Source organism: Lissotriton helveticus, chromosome 6, assembly GCF_964261635.1.
Source record: "Lissotriton helveticus chromosome 6, aLisHel1.1, whole genome shotgun sequence".
Taxonomy (NCBI): Eukaryota; Metazoa; Chordata; class Amphibia; order Caudata; family Salamandridae; genus Lissotriton; species Lissotriton helveticus.
The window spans coordinates 496,068,477-496,088,528 of NC_136067.1; the positions used below are offsets into that span (position 1 = coordinate 496,068,477).

Genomic DNA, 20,052 nt, shown 5'->3' on the forward strand with positions numbered 1-20,052 from the left:
CCGTGAAATTTACGGACGGTTGGTCACCCTAGTTATGACAAGCCCAGATTGTCATGAGCACAGTTCCGCTATGACTCATGACGAGCTGGGCTCGTCATGAGCAACTTTTCAAAGGAAAAAAAAGGCATGCTAATACTGATTCTGGAGGAAATACTTCTGCCTCCAAAAATTAATTTTACTCCACATTTACACACACATCAAAATCAGCACGTAACAGTAGAACATTTGCTCCTAGTCATTATAAACGTTCAGGTATCTTACTTAATAAAATATCTAACACTAAACAGTGTTAGGTCGCCATAAATATTTTAGTGTTACCAGTTGCACAGGAAGGTGTGCAACCTTCTTCCTAGCCAAAGTCACGGTGTTACGTATATTGACCGTTTTATTGCACGATAATGATATTCGCCTATGCAGCTTTTTATTCCTTTCTCCAGCGGGGGGAGGGGGGGTTGTAATGATTTTAATTAAGCAAACAATAAAAACTTGAATGACTGACTGATTGTGTCCTTAAAAGCTACAGCAGGATGCCTCTGGCCGAGTTACAGTCTATCACGCCAGGAGCACGGTTCTAATAAATGGCAAAGAAAAGAAAGCTTCTGACCGGTGGTTGGGAGAGGTACAGGGCGTGGCCACGTTCCAGTCAGCGGTTAGTTCCATAGAATGCAGGAGTGAGAGGTCACGCGACACCTAGAGAACCAGAACGCCATGGCTACCTCAGAAGCACGGGCGCGTGCAGTGATGCACAGAGTGGTGCATCTCAAGGAGCGGCTTTGTAACACGTCTTTGCAGACCAGAAAGGTACCGTTGCTACTAAGTCGCGCACACACGCTCTCCTCTTTCGACACTCGACCTTTAAAAAATACCCTTCCTCCCGTTAGAGTGGAAAACAGAATATTTAAATTGCTTTATTCGCGTACTTACTCATACACAGAGGAGCGTATTGGGCGGAGCAAGCGTTAGCCTCGCTTCCGGCTTCCCACCTATGTGTTGGTCATTTTAGTAATCTTGTACCATTTTATTCACATGTGAATGTTTTCCTTAACTGAATCTTAAATTTCTATCAGGTGAGGGTGTATGAAGTTCGTTTCAGGCTGTCGCTCATCAAAATGCCCATTACAACTTCCAACCCGGTATTATTTTGGTGCATTTTGGTACGAGCGGCGTTTTAGGTCTAGGACTACAACGACCAGACTGCACTGTAATAGCATTAATGGTTGGACGACTACCCCCTGGCACCGGTTCTCCACAGATAACGAACTCTTCAGATGCACTTGGTTGGAGATTTCAAATATTGGCTAATGACCTTTACAAAATCCAGCTGTCCACCACACCGCTTGTAAGAAGCTGTGTATAATACGTTGCACTTTATGATTAGCGTAAATCCAACATTTAGCTTTACTGAATGAATACTATTTTAAATAAACCAAAACGTTAGAAAATAATTGGCGGTAAACAGGCGAGCAATTAGTGCGCATGTTATTATGAAAACATCTTTTGAAGGTCGTCTGATTAATGTTTCGTTCTCATAAGGAATCTGACAGAAATCATGACTTAGAGTAAAAGTCGATATGCGTAATGTTGGAAGCACATCATTCCTATTTTTCAAGTAAAGAGCAAGTACTTTACAGGTCTCACCTACAGGCTGCTTTTATCTCTTTGTTGTTGTCTTGTGTACCATACCAAATATTTACATTGGGGATTGTGGCAACCCATTACTTAAAATTGGTTTGCTTTCTTATTACGCTCATTTGCTTTCTTCAAAGAACTATTATGCGTGAGCGGCAGGGGAGGGGAGGAGTGGTAGCAGCCTCCTTAAGTGCACCACGACTGCTTGGACAACCCTTTCCTGTTGCCCAAAGCAGTCTTGTGTTCTCCATGCAGTCTGCATTACAGCCTACGTGGAGAACATGTCCAGGCCTCAAGGCAGTGTCTGAGCGCCAAAATACGGCGCTCAGACCATTGGATAACTGGGAACCTGGGTGTGCTTCCTGTGGCTGAGCGAGGGAGGACTACAGAGGAGAGAAGTGGGCAAGGAAGCGGCGAAAAGGCAACTTTTTAATTACATTTTTTCATAGCCGCTTCCCATGTGTCCTCATCTTGCCACCCTACCTCTGATAGGGGCCGGCCGCACCTGTGTAAAGCACAGCAACAGGCATATTTTTGCTAAGACATGGCTAAAGAACAGATTTAAAGGTTGTTTTTATTTTATCTTATACATCCAATATATTGGATGAAAGTAATTGCCATGGCACACAACAGCTTTTATGATCTTGCGGGATGATCTTGCTTTTGCAATCAATGAACCAATAATTGCGGATTACTTGCCATGACTGAAAACGAGATGTCCATTCTCCTGAAGGCCATACATTTGTTCCCTGGCCTACTGTAGTGGACCAAAGGGCTGGAGTATTTTTTTCAGTTTTGAGTCTTGCATAAAGTAATTTAGGCTTTGGCAATGGGTTTTCCTCGAGGTTCCGGTTCCGATACATACTTCATCTTTTTAAATTCTGGTCAGTTCCCTGAAAGAAAAATGAACTGTCATTTATAACGATTGACAATATTGAATTCAAAGTACAGTTTTTAAGCTCCTTAAGATGTTTCATTTTCCTCCAGTATTCGGAGTTATTTTTTATTTACTGTTCTTTTTTGGGTTTTTTCTTCAAATTAGCATTGGCAGAGCCAATAGCTTGGCACTCACATTATAAAGGTGAGACCCATGTCTTTGCCAATGTTTATTTGGGAGGGGGCACTGAGGACAAAAACACCCCTAAATATAAGGGTGGACCCACAGGGTCAACGGAGAGGTGCAATGAGAGAGAAAGAGCCCCCCCAGTAGTGTATGGGATGGCAGCTGACATGGATGTCTGAGTTTAGCTACTCTGGCTGCTCTTCAGTGCGGCATTCCATATAGCCAATGTTGGACTTGGCCCTTCTGGCAGGTTCACCCCTGAACTTTTTGCTTTTAATTGTGACCTGGTGTTATTGATTTTTGGTTCCTGCGCCCTTCACCACTGTGTCCCAGGGTAAAGTGCGTGCGAGTGGTAAGGTTGGCCTGCCCTCCCATAGGAATGCATTGAGGAATGTATGCGTCCATGTTAGTTCCTGGTGCGTGGGGAGTGCAAGCTGGAGTTTGGTATGTGCAGACTCGTGTGATTGAATGCTGCGCAATGATGTGTGCGGCATAAATGTGTCTAGTGTGGAAGTGCCACTTCTAGAAGTTGGCATGTCTCTGTAATTTATGTGAATTGGCTGTCTGGCTTATGATTGGCTGGAGCTGGCTCGTGAGCCTGGCTCCAGAAGTCAGGATGGGTCTGCCCCGGTGGTGAGTGGAGAGATCTGCATGATTGATGTGAGGGAGGGTACACCTGGGACCTGAATAGGGCTGGGCTTTCCCCACACAATGCTGTCTCCGCCCCCTGTGGTGCGACTGATGTCCCTAGCCTGGCCAGTGAATGAGAAGAGTGGCTGGGCACAACAAAGTGCTCCTAAACCAGTTGCATCTGGTTTTCCCCCCACCCTACAGACACAGACAAAGGGTTTCTGTGTATAAAAAGAGGCTGTGACCTCTTGTAAAATGTTCTCTTGCTGATCCTAACTTGAGGGGGGCCTGCTGCTGCTGGGCGCCAGGAGGAACTGCCACTGGGGACTGCCTCCCTGCCTGAAGGGCCCTGTGAGCTGTCCCCTGGGCCCAGCCTTTGCCCCCCACCCCCATTGCCTGCAGTCTAAAAAGGACTTTCCCTGGACTTCCTTTGCCTGAAGTGCCTGGAAGCACGTTATGTCCTTAAGGAGCGCTTTTGTTTTCCAGTAGGAGCAGAGCGTGTCAGGCTGTCGCAGCGCTGAGCTGCCTTTCATCCTGAGGGATTCCCTCCGTATTTGTTACCCCTGGGCTGTGCTCCCTTAGCAGGTGCCACCCTGCATGTTTGGCCGGTATTTGTCCTCCTTAAGCGGGTACCTACCCCGCTTCATATTGAAATCTATCTCGGGAGCCTACCCCGTGCTTTCACCGCTGACGGCCCGGGGATTGGCTGGAAGGCGCAGTGCCCGCCCCCCACCCCGGGCCGCGCTGCCATTGGCTGGCCGCAGAAGAATGACGCAGGAAACAGGAAGCAGGGAGGGCGGGAGCCTACCCTGCCTCCCCGGTAGAGTTGCGGCTGGACGAGCATCGGAGCAGGCGGGAGCCTACTCCGTGCTCCGTTGCACTCGCCAAGAAGAGGGAGAAACCTGTCCAGCAGCGGGGCTCCCGTGGTGTGGAGAGACCCCCGCAGCCCCCGGCAAAGAGGACAGCGACCGCCAGAAGGAGCCCCCGCCTGCAGAAGTGCCGGTAAGTGAAACCGGCTGGGCGGGAGCTCCGAGTCATAGTGCGGCACCATTGTTTGGCTGAGTCCCCCGAGAGACTCCAACGAAGGGGCCATTAGTTAGCGAGTTCCCAAAGCGGGACTCCAACAAGCTTGGGGGCATTTTTTTAGTGGTAGAGCGGCCCCGGTTGGCAGTGGGCTGCTCCCCCGTTGCCTGCAGCATTGTTTCCGGTTTCAGAGCCCACAAGAGGCTCCGGGGGACATTGTTGTTAAGAGCCCAGGTCTGCGGGCCATTGTTCTGAGTCCCCAAAGGGGGGACTCCACCGAAGGGGGGCATTTCTTTCGAGCCCGAGAGGCTCCACCGAAGGAGGCATTTCTGGAGGTAGAGCAGCCCCGGCTGGCAGCGGGCCGCTCCCCACACAGCAGGCATCATTTTCTTCATAGCCCACAAGGCTCCCACGTGTTCTTGGGCCCCATTATTTGGAATCGAGAAGAGAGCCAGGAGGCACGCTGGTGCCAGGCTCCCTGCTACAGCTGCCCATCACTTAGTGGGCAGCTGCTACGTTTAGGCCCTTGCACCTTCTTCCTTGGCTGCCCACGCAGCCTGCCCTGACAATATGGACACAGTGCGTTTCAGCCCCTGAGAGGCCAAGTTGGCCTGGGGACCTTATCATGTGTTGTGCCCGTGCTAGGGGTACATGTTATGCCCTATGTGATCTTCTGCGCAATTGTGATTACCTGCCTAATGTTATTTCTGCATCATGTGTAATGTCTTTGTGCCTATACCTCTGAATGTATTGTTATGCTTAGGAGGTTGTTTTCCTAGCATAGTTATGCTAGTGAGCTCATGGTTCCCTTCGTGATATTTGCCTAAGGTGTTTAGTATTACGTAGATGGTACTTACCTTTTACCAATGGTTACTGGTTGTGTGCTACATTTGCTATTTGGTGCTACAGTTATTATTGTTCTATGTTCTAAGCGCTATTCCTACAAGTATCCTATGTTCTACAAAGTGCTAATTCTACCAAGTGCTAGTTCTAAAAGTGCTTATTCCTGACAGTGGTCCATGTGGCCCTGTCCCATGTATATAATCCCCTGTAAATTCTGCCCGTGCCTATGGCACATTGTAAAGTGTGTGTTTATTATCTAATGTATTTGGTATAATACAAAGGCTATTTTTATATATAACCTTGTGTGGAGTTTCTTTTGTGGTGGGCCTTTGGTGTTGTTGCTGGGTGCGTGCGCAAATACTTAACCTACATTGCCTCCGGGATTAACCTTACTGCTCGTGTCACGTTACCTAGAGGGTGAGCAGGGGTTATCTTTGGTGTGTAACTCCCTTGCCCTGACTAGAGTGGTGGTTTCTGCCTGGCTTTGGCGCAAGCTTTAGCCAACTGGAAACTCAATTTCTAACAGCCAAGATGATGGGTCTGAAGTCATCTGCTACAGGTGGGGAATTGGCCGCTCATCCGAGCTAAAAGGGCTCCTCTAGCCCCTTCCTTTATGTAGAAGCTCAAGTGGTCTTGGGTTTCTACTGCAGGACCAGTAGGTTATCTGCTTCTTGCCCTCTGACATCAGTCTGCAGCCCGGTGTAGTCTTTCTGCTTTCTAAGGGCAACTCAAGGGCCAGCCTGCTTCCTCTGACTTCTCTGCTGGCCGTCACATTTTGCCTCGCTGGTTGCGCAGGTGCTTGCACATTTCAAGCTTCCCCACTCCCTCAAGACCGTCCCACGCAGGCATCCAGTAGGTTATATGGACTGAGGTCACACAGCCGGCCGCCTGATGTAGCTCCCAACAGCACAGCCTCTCGTCTGCAGAAGCCACCATCTTGTTCGGCCCGTGCGCCACAGCAAGCATAATCATCCGGCAGTGTGCTGGAACCCCACTAAACTAATTTCTCCTAGGGGGGGGGGGGGTGTCAGCTGGTTATGGCAGCAACGTTTTTAGGCGAGATGGGTTGCTTATTGTCTTCTCTAGTCCCCTTCCACTGCAGCCCAACGCCTGCATGAGCTGCTATGTTAGGAGATCCGAGGCCACGTTCGGCTGAGTCAGCTCAGAGCTGTCCCAATGAGCTACTGATCGCCCCAGCAGAATCTGAATGGTTTCTTGCTCGCCTATGTGTTTAAAGGTCCTGCATCTTCAGATTGCTGACAAATTAAAGCTCCAGCCCAAGGAGCATCATTGTAGTGCATCCATCATAGGGCCAGGCACTCTAGCGCCCCCACTGTCCCCAAAATTAGCACTTTAAAACTTGTCTCTAGCGTACCATTGCAGTCTGTGTGCATCTTTAAATTGACAACTTGACCTCACAAAATTAACCTTTCGCTAGGTCTAAACCTTCCTTTTTAAGACTTATGTCACTCCTAAGGTAGGCCCTAAACAGTTTGCAGGGTGCATTGTATTTAAAAAGTATGTTGTGTGTTTTTTAGGTTAACATGTGTTAGTAGTGAAAAACTAAATTCATTTGTTGCTACTGTGATGCCCACCTCTCCCACAGGATAACTGTGCTCACTTATTACATTACATCTTCTAAAGTGAGTGAGCGAGCACTGACACCCCCCTCCCCCAACCCCTCAAGTGGTGCCTCTCCAGGCTTGGACTCTTGGTGTTGGTGCTGAAGGTGCTGCTCCTGACTGAACCTAAAAGTGGCCTGAAAAATGGCAGTCCGGGCTGGACTGTTCCCATGAGGCATTGTGCCAGACTGATTTGCATATGTCCATGTCTGAACTGGGGCGGCATAGTGAGCTAAAGAATGATGATGGATTAAACCCAGATCATTTGACTGGGAGTGAGTGCTTGCATTGTCCAATACTCCGTCCATCCTCCCCTTTGGTTTTGCTTTGTTTATCCTAAGTTGGCAGGGTATGCCCAGACTTGGGTCCCTTGCTCACTTAGCCACTGGATTCAAGCTAGCCTGGCTGATGATGGCTGATTAGCCAGAAACCGGTCCCAGGATGCTTGTTTCCGGTCCAGGGAAGGCATGGCTTGGCAGATCGGGCTGGACTGTTCCCGTGAGGCACAGGATCAGACTGATTTGCATATGGCCATGTCTGAACTGGGGCGGCGTAGTGAGCTAAAGAATGATGATGGATTAAACCCAGATCATTTGACTGGGGGCGAGTGCTTATATTGTTGAACACTCCGTCCATCATCCCCTTTGGTTTTGCAGACGATTAGGACCTATCTGCTCGCCAATCCACCACGGGTGAGTTGCTGTTCTGCCTGACTCCCCAGCAGTTCCTGCTACATTCATCTCCACAGCAGCAAATCCTATTCAGCCGGACCTCTCACCAAATATATCTGCCTTCGTAGAGCCCCTGCAGCTTCATCCTGCAGGAGATTTACAACATCCAAAAAGTGACAAAGTCCAAATGTAGAAATGTTCACAGTGGCTCCCCGACGATGATGATGCCTCCTGACACCGCAGGCTGCCTTGCCCTGCTCAACTGTACCTTCTTTGGTACTTTTCTTTGAAAATTCTTCTAAATCCGTAGTTAAGCGGAGACCCTGCCGATCCACCTTGTGTAGCCAAATCATGCTCCATCGCATTCGGCTTTAAATGTTGACTTTGTCCCTGTCTCATGCAGCCAGATACCCATGGCTGCCACTTTGATCTTTTAGGTGCTATTTTGCACTTGAAACGTTAAAAATTCAAAATCATAATTCTGGTTCTACTGATTGCATTTAACTTGTGTTGATTTTATTTTATGTATTAAATGTTACTCTTTCTAAATTGGTGTGGGATTTTTCTAGTGTTTATTTTTTCCCTGTGTTACTGACTATGTGCTGAATAAATACTAATTATAATGTCTCTAAATTAAGTCTTACTGCTTTGTGCCAAGCTACCAGAGGGTTAGGCACAGGCTAATCGAGTGATTTTTGTGGTTCACCCTGCCTGAGTGGGACAACGACCCCACCCCCGTCTCCCTCCACTAATAACTCCATTTCCTGCAGCTTGTTGCTTGGTGATTATGCTTTTGTGGAATGTGATGAATAAAAGGCTCCTGGCTTTTGAAAAGGCTAACTTTCACTTGTTAGTGGAGTTTTTTCTTAATCTCTCATAGCAATTTGACGTCAGTATGATTATGTGCCACAGGCTCTTTGCTTCAGAGGCTGTGCCACTTCTAAATTGATATTCGTTAATCTTCGTAGGTTACCTCGCTTCTAGAGACCACCCTATCCTTTTCGATCGCTCACAGTGATTACCGTTTGGCCATTTAGTCCAAACATATCATTCAGGCTGGGCTGTTGCATTTAACAGTGGCCATGCTAATCCCTTCAATTAACAGTTGCAAATTATGTTACATTTAGTGGGTGGCCTAATATGAGATACTTAACTGTGCCTTTAAATCAAGATTCTGGACAGACATGCTGATGTGACACTGAAAGAAAACGCTACTGGAAAATAATCGAATTCGGTAGGCGAATAACAAGTTATTGCATTTTTTTTTCGCTCATATATTCCAAGAAAAATGCTTTGGGCTGGGTTGTTACCAGTGAGACCTGATAGCATCAGCTGGCGCCATTGCTGTTGTTTCCACCACGTCAGCAGCTCTGTTTTTCTCCTTCGTCCCTCCCATACATGCTGTAGCTCTTGCATTTCAGATTGCTGCTGGGCCTTTTTTTCTTGCCCAAGTAACTGCACGAATGTACACTGGCCATTTATAGTGCGAGGTAAATTGAGCTGTCGGTGCTCCATTCCCATACATAGATCCTGACCTCACTGCGTCCTCAGCCCTTCTTCTGTGTCTTCCAAAGAACAGGGGCTTCTCTTAAAGGGAGTGGATTTGTTTCTTGGCATTACAAATCGACGGACTCTAATGTGCGCCTGGTACCAACTTACATGCCAACAGACTCGATTCATGAGGGAGACACCCGAGTTTAAAGCAACAAAATGGCTTAGTTACATGTTCGCTGCCTAAAAGTTCCTCTTCAGTGTATGTCAATAGGTAAAATGCATCCTTCCCGATTTTCTTTTTCTTCAAAATCTCCCACTTCATGTATGTATCAAGTACTACATGGCATGGTTGCACGCTTGCTTTCATAGGTTGTTTATCATTGAGACTTTATAGTAGTCGTCTCTGAATTTTAATGCACAGATTAACAGTAACGTCTCATGTATTTAGTTAAATGTAGTGCATTTTCAAATGTACTTCAATGGGGTATGTAATCCACCAGGGTCGGTCTGCCCGTCTTTCCTTTCAGCGTTTGTTGTTCATTTTGGTCTTCGACTTATTATTTTTCTTGGCGTACATGTTTTACTACGTATGCTTTTGTGGGATGTGACACTACACAGGAAGAAGAATGAAAGGAAAAAAAAATTAAAGTTAATATGGCCAAAGTTTACAGGGATATGAAAGTTTGATATCGAACAACATGGTTGCCAATATTACCTTTACTGTCGACACGTTTGAAGACTTATTCCAGTTCCTCCAGTGAAATTTTCTACTGTGAAGCCTTTTCCCTGGGTCCTGGGGCTGTCTGCGGTTGATTGGCAGATAACGTTTACTACTGGGCCCCCAGTACTGGTGCACTTTTTTGGGGACAGTCCAGTAACTAACTTTATACGATTTTCCAAGGGCGGATCGAACAGTCAACGCTTACTCCAGGATGGTGTTTTCAAGTGGAGCATAATATTATTCTCTTAAACTCAATGTTCAAAACTGATTTCTTTTGAAATACGTTTTTTATTTGACACTAGTGGTAAATTTATAGACCGCAAAAATGGTGAACCACACAATATAATATTCTAGTAACGCCTGTGGTGAAAATGCAACCCTCTAAATAATTTCATAGGACTTTCGTGAGTTAACCCGTTCGCTGCTGCCGTCGGCCGTTGCGCGAGCTACCTCCCTGGTGCTGCGCACGTCCAACGGCCGACGCGGCCGCACCCGTTTCTTCGAACGTTCAGCACTGGCGCTGAACGTTCGAAGCAGCGAACAGAGCCACTATTTACATAACATGAAATTGAACAATTTTATCTGAAGCTGAAGCAGAATAATGTTATAGACAAAGTGTTCCCGGACTTGAGAGAGCAATTTATATACAATAAAGATACTTAATATAGATAAAGGAAAAGAAACAGGAAAAAACAAATCCAAAGTACGATGTTTTTATTCACAAAGCACCGGTATCAACCTTTTTATGGTTAAACGGTATGTATCCAAGACAATTTATTTGTATTTTTTCAAAAATATTTCATGCCCACATAGGAAAGGGGAAGGGAGTGCTGTGTGGGAATTAAGTGAAGAAACTATGACATTTAGACTCAGTAATCATTTATATACACCATACGTCAATATTCATGTATATATTCCTGGGATGGTCCCCATAAATCGGAGCCACACGAAACCGTTGATGGGTTGGTGGGAATAGTCTACATTTCGACCCTAAGGAATTGTAGTGTTAATTGCCCTTACAGCGCGGGTCTTCATCAGGACATGGGGGGCGGTGTGCTAGCCTCCTAGAGTAGAAAAGAAAAGAAAATTGGGAAAACTAATCGGGCTCAAGGGTCTACAGAGAGTCCCAATTATGCCATAGCGGGAAAACCCACTCGGCAGGTTCATTAAAATACATACACTGAGTGAAGACTAAAGGTTATTATATACAAAATAAACCAATTTAGATCCCTTGGACTACAAAAATTAATCCAAAGAACTCGATATATTCACAATCACCGCTAAGCGTTTACCTTAGAGGGAGGAGCAAGAGGGGTGTCGTCTGGTGTATTCCCTCGTATTGGATCTGAGGGCGCAAAAGGACTGTATTTAGGGTAAATTCTGTTCTGCTAAAAGAGATTAACTACAACAATGAAGGCATCGTAAGCGAATTACCTTAGATCCCAGAAGTCAAAGGTCCGCAAAGGTAAATGGTCCCGGCTGCCCGTATCTAGAAAAATGGGTGGGAGGGCTCGTGAGTATTGTGTCCATTCTTAAATAGTTATAGCCTTTCATGAACGGATATCAAGGACAGAGAGGTCTAGGATTATGCTAGAAAATGCTTACCATTTCAAAAAGCTCTAAGGCGTATACAGAGTCTCGAGGCAGTCGCCGCTTGCGTCTCCCGTAACCAGGAATTCCTACATTTCTGTACACCCTCCAACACTTACCATACATGTTGGATTTAGATAACAGCAACTTCTTGAATATGGTGAGGTGACGCTGCGCTTGCGTGCGGACACTTGAGTGACTCAGTGTCTTATTTGCTGATAACAGAACCATTCCGTTTCTGGGAATCTGTTGGTCGCAGAGATCTTCCAAGGTAAGCAGGCCCTCCTCATCAAAGAAGTATCCAATCGATCAGCAACCCTCCCTTGTCCACCACATAAAGACCTTCGCATCCATCCCAGGGGAAAAAAGAAGGGATCTTTACGATGGGAGTTAATGGAGACAAGAAGATGGTAAGAGCTCTTTTCTCTGATATTCTATCCCATGCCGCTAGGGGGCTTGCGTTACCAGCAAAAGGTAAAGATTCTTAGGCCTCGCTGGTTTTGGCAGGAAAAAAATGTGCCTGTCCATGAAAAGCCAGTGCTTTTCGGATTCTGGGCACGACCAGTCCACGAACACTTTAATCTGGGCCGCCCAATAATAGTCCTGGAGGTTTGGTATCCCAAGACCGCCCTCCCCTAGGGCCTGTAGCTTAGATCATGCTGCATTTGGGGTCTCTTGTCAGCCCAAATAAGATTCCAATTCTTGCTGAAGCGTATGTAAAGTACTGGGGGGTGGTTCCAGTGGAAGGGTCTGAAAGAGGAAAAGTATCTTTGGTAGTATGGACTTTTTATAAGCAGCTCTCCGGCAAAGCCAGGAGAGCAAGTGTGGTCGCCACTGGCGTAGGTCTTCCCTGATGTGACGAGGTAAAGTGGAATAATTTATCGTTATGGTGCTAGGTAAGGGCGCGGAGAGCTGTATCCCTAGATAGGAATTGCTACTGGGGCCCACTGAATGGGATCTCAGTTTCTCATGTCATTTATTGTAGAGGGTTTCAGAGTGAGACGGAGGGCTTGTGACTTATAAACATTAATTTGGAAATCTGTCGCTAGGGAGAATTGCTCAGGCTCGGACAGAAAAGCTGGAAGGGAGGCCTGAGGTTTTTCAAAAGTCGCTATTACGTCATCTGCGTATAAACTGAGTGCATGTTTGTCTGTGCCCTGAAGTGTATTCCAGCAATGAGAGGGGGTTATCGCGGATCCGCTGAGCTATTGGTTCCATATACAAGGCGAAAACCAAGGGGGAGAGGGGGCAGCCCTGCCGTGTGCCTCTGTATGAAAAATGGGGTAGATGTAAAACCATTCACACGGACCGTGGAAGCCGTTCTAGTGTATCCACTAAAAACGCTATCTATGAATCTTTTAGGAATTCCATAGTGCTGCAAGGTCGCCTCTAAATATGTCCAGTTGACCCTGTTGAATGCGTTTTCGGCATCCATTGAGAGGAGCATGCGTTCGGTGTCAAATCATTTGGCTTAAACTATTATATGGAGTAGTCGCTTGGTATTTTCTGCACATTGTGGTTGGGGACATATCCTGCTTGGTCCGGGTCAATCAACCTGGGAAGGAGAGGGGACAAGCGTGATGCCAGGATATTAGTGAATTACTTACAATCAACATTAAGAAGGGAAATGGGCCTGTATTAAACACATTGATGCTTATCTTTCTCGGCTTTGGGTATTACGATCACTGAGGCATCCAGCATTGATTTGGGGAGATTGAATGATGTCCCTATAGTGTAATATACTCTAGTGAGGATAGGAGCTAATATGGTGCAGAAAGTTTTGCATCTGGGCAGGGGAATTTGAGTGGTTTCTGCTTAGATATGGTTGAAATTACCTCCTCAATTCTAATAGGTGATTCAGTGTCCTCTGCATGGCTTGGTGTAACTGTGGAGGTAGGCACTCCCAAAAGGTACTGAGGTTGTGTGTGGAGTGAGGTCTTGTGCCTCATAGAGTTCTGCATATTATTGGCAGAATGTCTCAGCTATTTGCTGGTCGGTGACCATCTCCTCACCTGTAGAAGTAACCAATGAGGTGATACTGGATTCTTGTCTGTGTCCTTAATTTGTCGGTCAATAACCTCCCCACCTGTGAAAAAAGTGGTGTGTCGGAGTCTGAGCGCTGTGTATTCTGCCCTTTCTATATCCAATGCTGCTAGCTAAGAGTGTGTGACTTTGAGTTGTCCCCATACCCTGGGTGCCCGGTTCTCTGGTGTATGCATTCTAGCTCCTGTGTTTGTTGCGTCAGGTGCTCTCTATTCACCCTGCTGGTCTTACTATCTGAAGCTGTGATTGCTATGAATTCTCCTCTAACCACTAATCCCAGAGGACAGCTATGGGGGGGGGGTCTCAGGGGTATCATTTAATTCCAAGTAATCCTGCAATGCTTTTGAGATCTGCTGAACCACCTCTGGGCGATGTAGCAACGTATCTGGGAGGCGCCAGATCTGACAGGAAGTCTGGACCCGTGGCAAGGAGAGTGCCAGGGTGACCGCTGAGGGGGTCTGAAAGTGTGCGTGTTAACACAACTATTTGTTTGATGCTGGGTCGTGAACTCATTGTGCCTAGAAAATAGTCAATCCTTGCGTACATTTTGTGGGAATGTGAGTAAAAAGTGTATTCTCTGGATGTGGGGTGTTTGTCTCTTCATATATTAAATAGACCTGCGTCAGTGAGCATCTGTTTTCCGTTTTCTGAGAGAGCCCCAGTCTGTCCTGGTCTCTGGGCCGATCTATGTAGGGCGTAATCAAAAGCTATATTTAGGTCTCCTCCCAGTAGGATTGTTCTGTCTGGGAAGCACTGATTTCATGCACCACCTAAATATTCCTCTTGACCCTCGTTGGTGGCGTAGACTGACCCTATGGTGATTGTCTGTGAGCCGATGTAAAAAGAGTACGCCAACAGCCTTCCCTTTAGTTCCACATGTTTGGGCCATAGCTTACCATGGAAAGTACTTGAAAAGAGAATAGCTACTCCTGCTTTTTTTGTAGGTAAAGAGGAAAAGAGCTGTTGCAGTAACAACCGAGTTCGGAGCCTGTTTGTCCCCTGGTAGGAGATGAGTCTCTTGGAGAAGGCATAGATGGGCTCCAGAATGTTCTAGGTATGACAGGAGGCACAACGTTTAATGGGGCTATTCAGTCCTTTAACATTCAAGGTTAGGATCTTAAGAGTCTGGGTCATTTCAACTGTCATGAGGTAAAGCTAGTATTTCACGCTGTGAAGCACAGGGGTGATTGCTATTAATCTGTATCATTGTGTCAGTCCGGCTGGGCCTTTGTCAGGGCAGCAGAAGGAGTTGGTGGGATGCACAGGCGTGTCGAAAGGGGGGACATGTACTAAATAACCCCAAATTAACACAAAAAACTAACCACATATCATAAATATATTGTAAATGTTCTGGGTGTGTATACCCACGGGAAGGTGGTGGAAAGGTTCCAGGTCTTCGAACTGTTCCGCTCCCTCCAGGCTTCCGCCAGGTTGTATAGACATAAAAATAACGCTTAGGTAACATGTTCATGGGGTGACTGCAAGATTACTGTCCCAGGGTAGCTCATGCCAGGCCAGTGGAGTCCTCTCCCAAGGACTGCTTGTCTCTCTTTAGCTATGGTCTCCGGGTATAGGCGCAACCGTAACTAGCTAGAAGTGATCATTTTCCAGCTCCCTGCTTCTCGCCCTCTACCCGACCCAGTAGTCGAAGGTGGACTCGCCGCATAGTCTTCCTGGATGTTCAAAAATTTACGGGCTTCCTTAACTGAGCTCTCCTTTTCTGTAGTGTAGAGGTGCTAGATCCTGAAAAAGAAGAGGCTGATGGCCGTGGAACTTGGGTTGAGTTACTGGATCTTGCTCTCTGAAGGATGCACTCTTTTAATTGGAAATCATGCACGCAGGTAAGGATATTGGGAGGCGGGCTGGAGAGGACCCTCACTGGGCCCACCCGTTGCTTGCGGTCCAGTTTGATCTCCATTTCATCCGGAGCTTCTGGGATCGATCAATAGAGACCCTCCCCAAATGAGGCAATGTTCTAGCCTTCTGCGCCATGCTGAATGTTAGGGATTCATATGTTGTTGCACTTAGAGTGGTTCTCTAGGTCTTCTGCATGCGCTTGAAGGTCTAGGTGCTGATTCTTCAGGCTAATTACCTCTTTTTAGAGAAGTCAGTCTCTTAATCTCTACTCAAGCCCTGGGTCTCCAGGGTATCCACTGTATCCTCAAGAGTCGACATCCTTTCTTACCTCGCTAATCTCCTGCAATATTTCAGTCTTCATTTGTTTCAAGTCTTCCCGTAGGGAGCAAATAGAGTCTCAATAAATGCTCGAGTGAGCAGAGCAGCGGTGTCTCTGGGATTAGTTGATTCCGACATTTCTGCATTGCTTGATCCGGGTGCTTTGAGTAAAAAGTCTTAGACCTATCTGTCCTTTTTCCCCTTATTGGCTGTCCTGATCAGAAGGTAGGGGTTTCCATGCAGGTAGACTCCTAAAACCGGTCACCAGGCGGTCCCCCCTGCGGTAGCGCACCGCGACAGCACACACTCCAGTAATCGCAAGTTTTACTCTTTACCTTTTAGGTTGAATTCTTGGGGATGAGCTTTCTATATCCGGGTTGGCGGGGCACTCAAGGGTGTCCCGGAGATACAGGGGTCTACTTACATATGATCAGTAGCAGGCCCCGTGTGCTAGTGTGCCCGTCTGTTACTGTCTCTAAAGTGTTAGTGTCCTCATGTTCCACCAGGGCTTCTGGTCTCACTCAGACTCTTCTTTCTATTCATAGGTTGTGGTCTTGTTGCACTGGAGGGCACCTGCTGGAAATGCCTCCGTATTCTCCAGGGGAGCAATGTACCGGACTACTCCCTTGCCATGTAGGCCTCTACTGAGCTCACCTACAGCCTTATGGCTGCTCCTTGTAATGTTGTGCGGTATCCAAATGAGTGAGCTCCCTCGGCTCATGCTTGGCCTCGCCCCTGCTGCGGTGCTCTGATTTACGCTGCGGGAGCAATATCGGGGCCAAATGTTGCACTCCGGTTAGCACTAGGCCCGAGTGGAACCAATGTTGTCTCCACCTAGCTGCTTGGGGGCCATGCTACCCCCCTCAGCTTCTCCTCACCTGGGCTGCAGCAGCGGGCCCGAGGATTAGGCTTAATTTTCAACCGCTTCCGGATTGGGTGCATTTTGTTCTCATCTGGGTCCCCTGCCTGCCCGCCTCTTGCTTATTATTTGTGCTTTGTGCAAGGGAGCCCCAGAGTCCTCTGGGCCTTGCAGTCAGGGGGTGATCCTGTCGCTGAGGATCGATCTAGCCTTACTACTTCAGCTTATCAAATAAATTCATGAATGGCGAACATAGACTTAAATAAGAACTCTGGCTCTTTTTTCCGATGTCCAGCCGGACAGGGAATTATTTATTTTCAAAATTTAACAAGAATTCACGCATGCGTGAAACACGACATGGATCAAAAGAACTGGGCACAAGCCTGTACCAAGTAGTGGAGAAGAAACAATACAAGGAAAATTAAGAAAGGGTTTAACAGGCAAAAGAAATGGAGCAAAAGGCGGCTTACAATACAATGCAATCTTGTGTAAGCACAAACCAACAGTTACTGCAATGAATATATACAATTGAGAGCTGCAGTACTGTTAAAACAGTCGACGTGACGTTTCGATCCCTTGCTCCAGAAACTTTGAAAACCCTTGAAGTTGAAATCTCTGATATTCTAAAACCTATACAAGATTCAAACCCTTCAACTGATGCCAAAAAACTGCTAGAACAGATTGACAAAACGGTTGCTGATTTTCATAGGATAGAACAAAACAAAAAATCTAACAAAATCAAGAAAGATTTAAAATCTTACAAGTTAGAGACCACATACCCTTATTTGCATAAAGATTTTTATACAAATAGATCTTACCCATCACACCAGAACAGCCGCCCTTGGGGCCGCTATAACAAACGACAAAATCTGGTGGGATTCTCTGCTGAATCATCAGACAGCTCAGATCCGGGTGAGGGTAGCAGCGCTACCAGAAGAGGCCGAGCACACCAGAATACTTTTTTAGCCAGGGGAGCTCAGGATCCACCACAGCGGGGCAGAGTAAAGAAGACCCAAATATGGTACAACCCACCGGGAGAGCGGAGGACCCACAAAAATTATTACCAATGGTAATGACGGGCTCGTCCTCTCTACAAAACATTAACACCATCCCTATTTTTAATCTGTCAACCCACACACTGGCAGAAAACGAGCTGTCCCTGCTTAGCAAAGGTTTATCCTTCGTCCCGACAGTTCCACCAAATTTTATGGAACTGCAGACAGAGCTCATGAGATTCTTCAGGCGCATACGCCTTCAGGCCTTTTTCCAGTTGCATCCTACGCCTGAACACAATACCAATACCCCTTTTCGCCCCCCCCTCCACCTTCCTGCCATCAGCTGGGATGATTCCTAGGGAAGTGGTGACGTTCAAAAAAGTAATCTTAAAAGAACTTTCTTGCCTCCAGAATAAGAAAAAATGTATTCCCTATAACATTTCATTAAAGAAAAGCAGGCAATTGATCAATTAAAAACCAATGACACCTTGATAATCAAAAGTGCCGACAAGGGCGGTGGCATTGTGTTCCAAGAAAAGACAGCATATACCACAGAGATTCAGCATCAACTTAACAACAAAGAGCATTACAAAAGGCTAGCTCACAACCCCACCAAAGAGATACAGGCACTAATCCACAAGATCACAAGCGAAGGATTAGGGGCTGGTTTCCTATCAAAAAAGGAATTCAATTTTCTTAATGTAAAGACTCCGCGAATCCCGGTTATATACACACTTCCTAAAGTGCATAAAAATGCTACGAACCCACCGGGAAGGCCGATAGTCTCGGCTTGTGGGTCGATTCTTGAACCGCTCAGCTCATATGTCGATTTCTTCATTAAAGACTTCGCAAAAACCCAGTGCTATGTTAGAGACTCAATGAATATGATCAATATGATTGAATATCACCCTTTCAACCCAGCCACAGAGACTCTATGCACCATGTACGTAGAGTCTCTTTACACAAACAAACCCCAGACGTCAGCACTACTTACCATTCAAAGGATTCTGTATACACGGCCCCGTCCCCACCCAGTTCCCACTACATTCATTCTGCAACTCTTAGAACTATGCTTGACGAGGAATTTTTTCATGTTCAATAATGACTTCTTTGAACAAATTAAAGGTACATCCATGGGGGCTATTTTTGCCCCCAATGTGGCGGTGCTTTTTATGGACCAATTGGAGACTAATGTAATCCTTACACCTACTAATCCGGTCTTCACAAGCATTGGTTTTTGGCGCAGGTATATCGACAACATTTTCATCATTTGGAAACAGGATGTTGATTGTCTGCGCCAATTCCTTCATTGGATGAACAACAATTGTTCAGGGTTGACATTCACAATCACTACCGATAATGACTCTGTGGCATTTCTAGATCTTACGATTTTTCACTACGATGGTCACCTCCTCACAAGGCTTTACCACAAACCAACAGAGAGGAATACCCTTCTGGCCTACAGCAGCAACCATCCCAGGGCCTTAAGGGACTCCTTGCCGTATTCTCAATTCTTGAGAATAAGACGTAACTGTTCATGCAAAGACGACTACTTCCAGGAAGCGGCAGTCCTTGCATTAAAACTCTAAGCACGTGGTTACCCCAGAAAAATTGTTAAAAACGCCTCCAAGTGAGTCCTACTCACCCCCAAACCGAAAAAGGATTTGAAACGCATTGCATGCGTCACCACATTCTCACCCATTTCACACAAACTGATGAAAACGATACTCAAGCAATGGCCTAAAATCAACTCGGGCACCCTAGATATTGACAAACCCCTCTTTGCTTTCAAAAAAAGCAAGAACCTCAAGGACCAACTTGTAAGAACAGCCTTACCGTGTGCACCCACTGCGTAATTTTACAATTGAAGGTAAAAGTTTTACTTTTAACAACATTACTGTCCACAGCCATGCTTTCTCGAACTGTAATACACAAAATGTAATATACTTGATTCAGTGCCCTTGCCTGAAAGTGTACATAGGGCAAACAACACAAAAGATTCGAACCAGGATTGGACAACACAGGAGCCGCATCCGATGTGGGACCTTGAACGCCCCGTTGGTTGACCATTACGCTGCTGCCAAACACACTGAGGATGATCTAAAGTGGACAGTTCTCAAGGTACTGAAACTACCACCCAGAGGCGGTAACATGGGACTATTGCTGAACAAAGAAGAGTTCAAGTTCATCATTCAGTTCAATTCCATACAGGACGGACTGATCAGATCAGAACACTGGACTACTCTGCTTTAATGCCCAGTGCATGTTTTTGGTTTGCCCTCCTTGACTGTACCCACGGTTGCTCTAACCAGGACAATTCGAGTTTTGAATCTATGAAACTGTATGCCATTTTCTATTGCTTGCATATTGCTTCACTGCTGTACATAATGTGTAACAAATCTGGTTGATATATAATTGTCTGACCTACTAGACACGCAATTTGCACTAACGTTTTACCTAGATCACCCCCTCACCCTCTCCGCCGCCCTTTTCCAAAATGTTCACCTTTCCAAGATGGCGCTCATATTTTTGGCGCCTTGCTGGTACCAGTCCTTTGGCTGTTTCCATTACCCTTACGGTGAACGCCAGCATAAGCCCACTGATGGCCGAGCCTCCCAGTCACCAGCCCTTGTGCACCACGGACGGAGATAGAAACGCCCGACACCACGATCCCATCGAGGTAAGACTGCTCGG

The 20,052-nt window shown here is 46.4% G+C and overlaps 1 protein-coding gene across 1 annotated transcript in view; it reads left to right on the forward strand.

Moving 5' to 3' along the window:
- The first annotated feature begins 617 nt into the window (after positions 1-617).
- The window catches only part of LOC144762707 (elongin-A-like), a 586,446-nt gene continuing 567,011 nt past the window's right edge, over positions 618-20,052 (forward strand). The window contains exon 1 of the mRNA XM_078647949.1: positions 618-801. Coding sequence (XP_078504075.1) covers positions 709-801 — 93 coding nt within the window. The 5' untranslated portion in view covers positions 618-708. The remainder of the gene's footprint in view (positions 802-20,052) is intronic.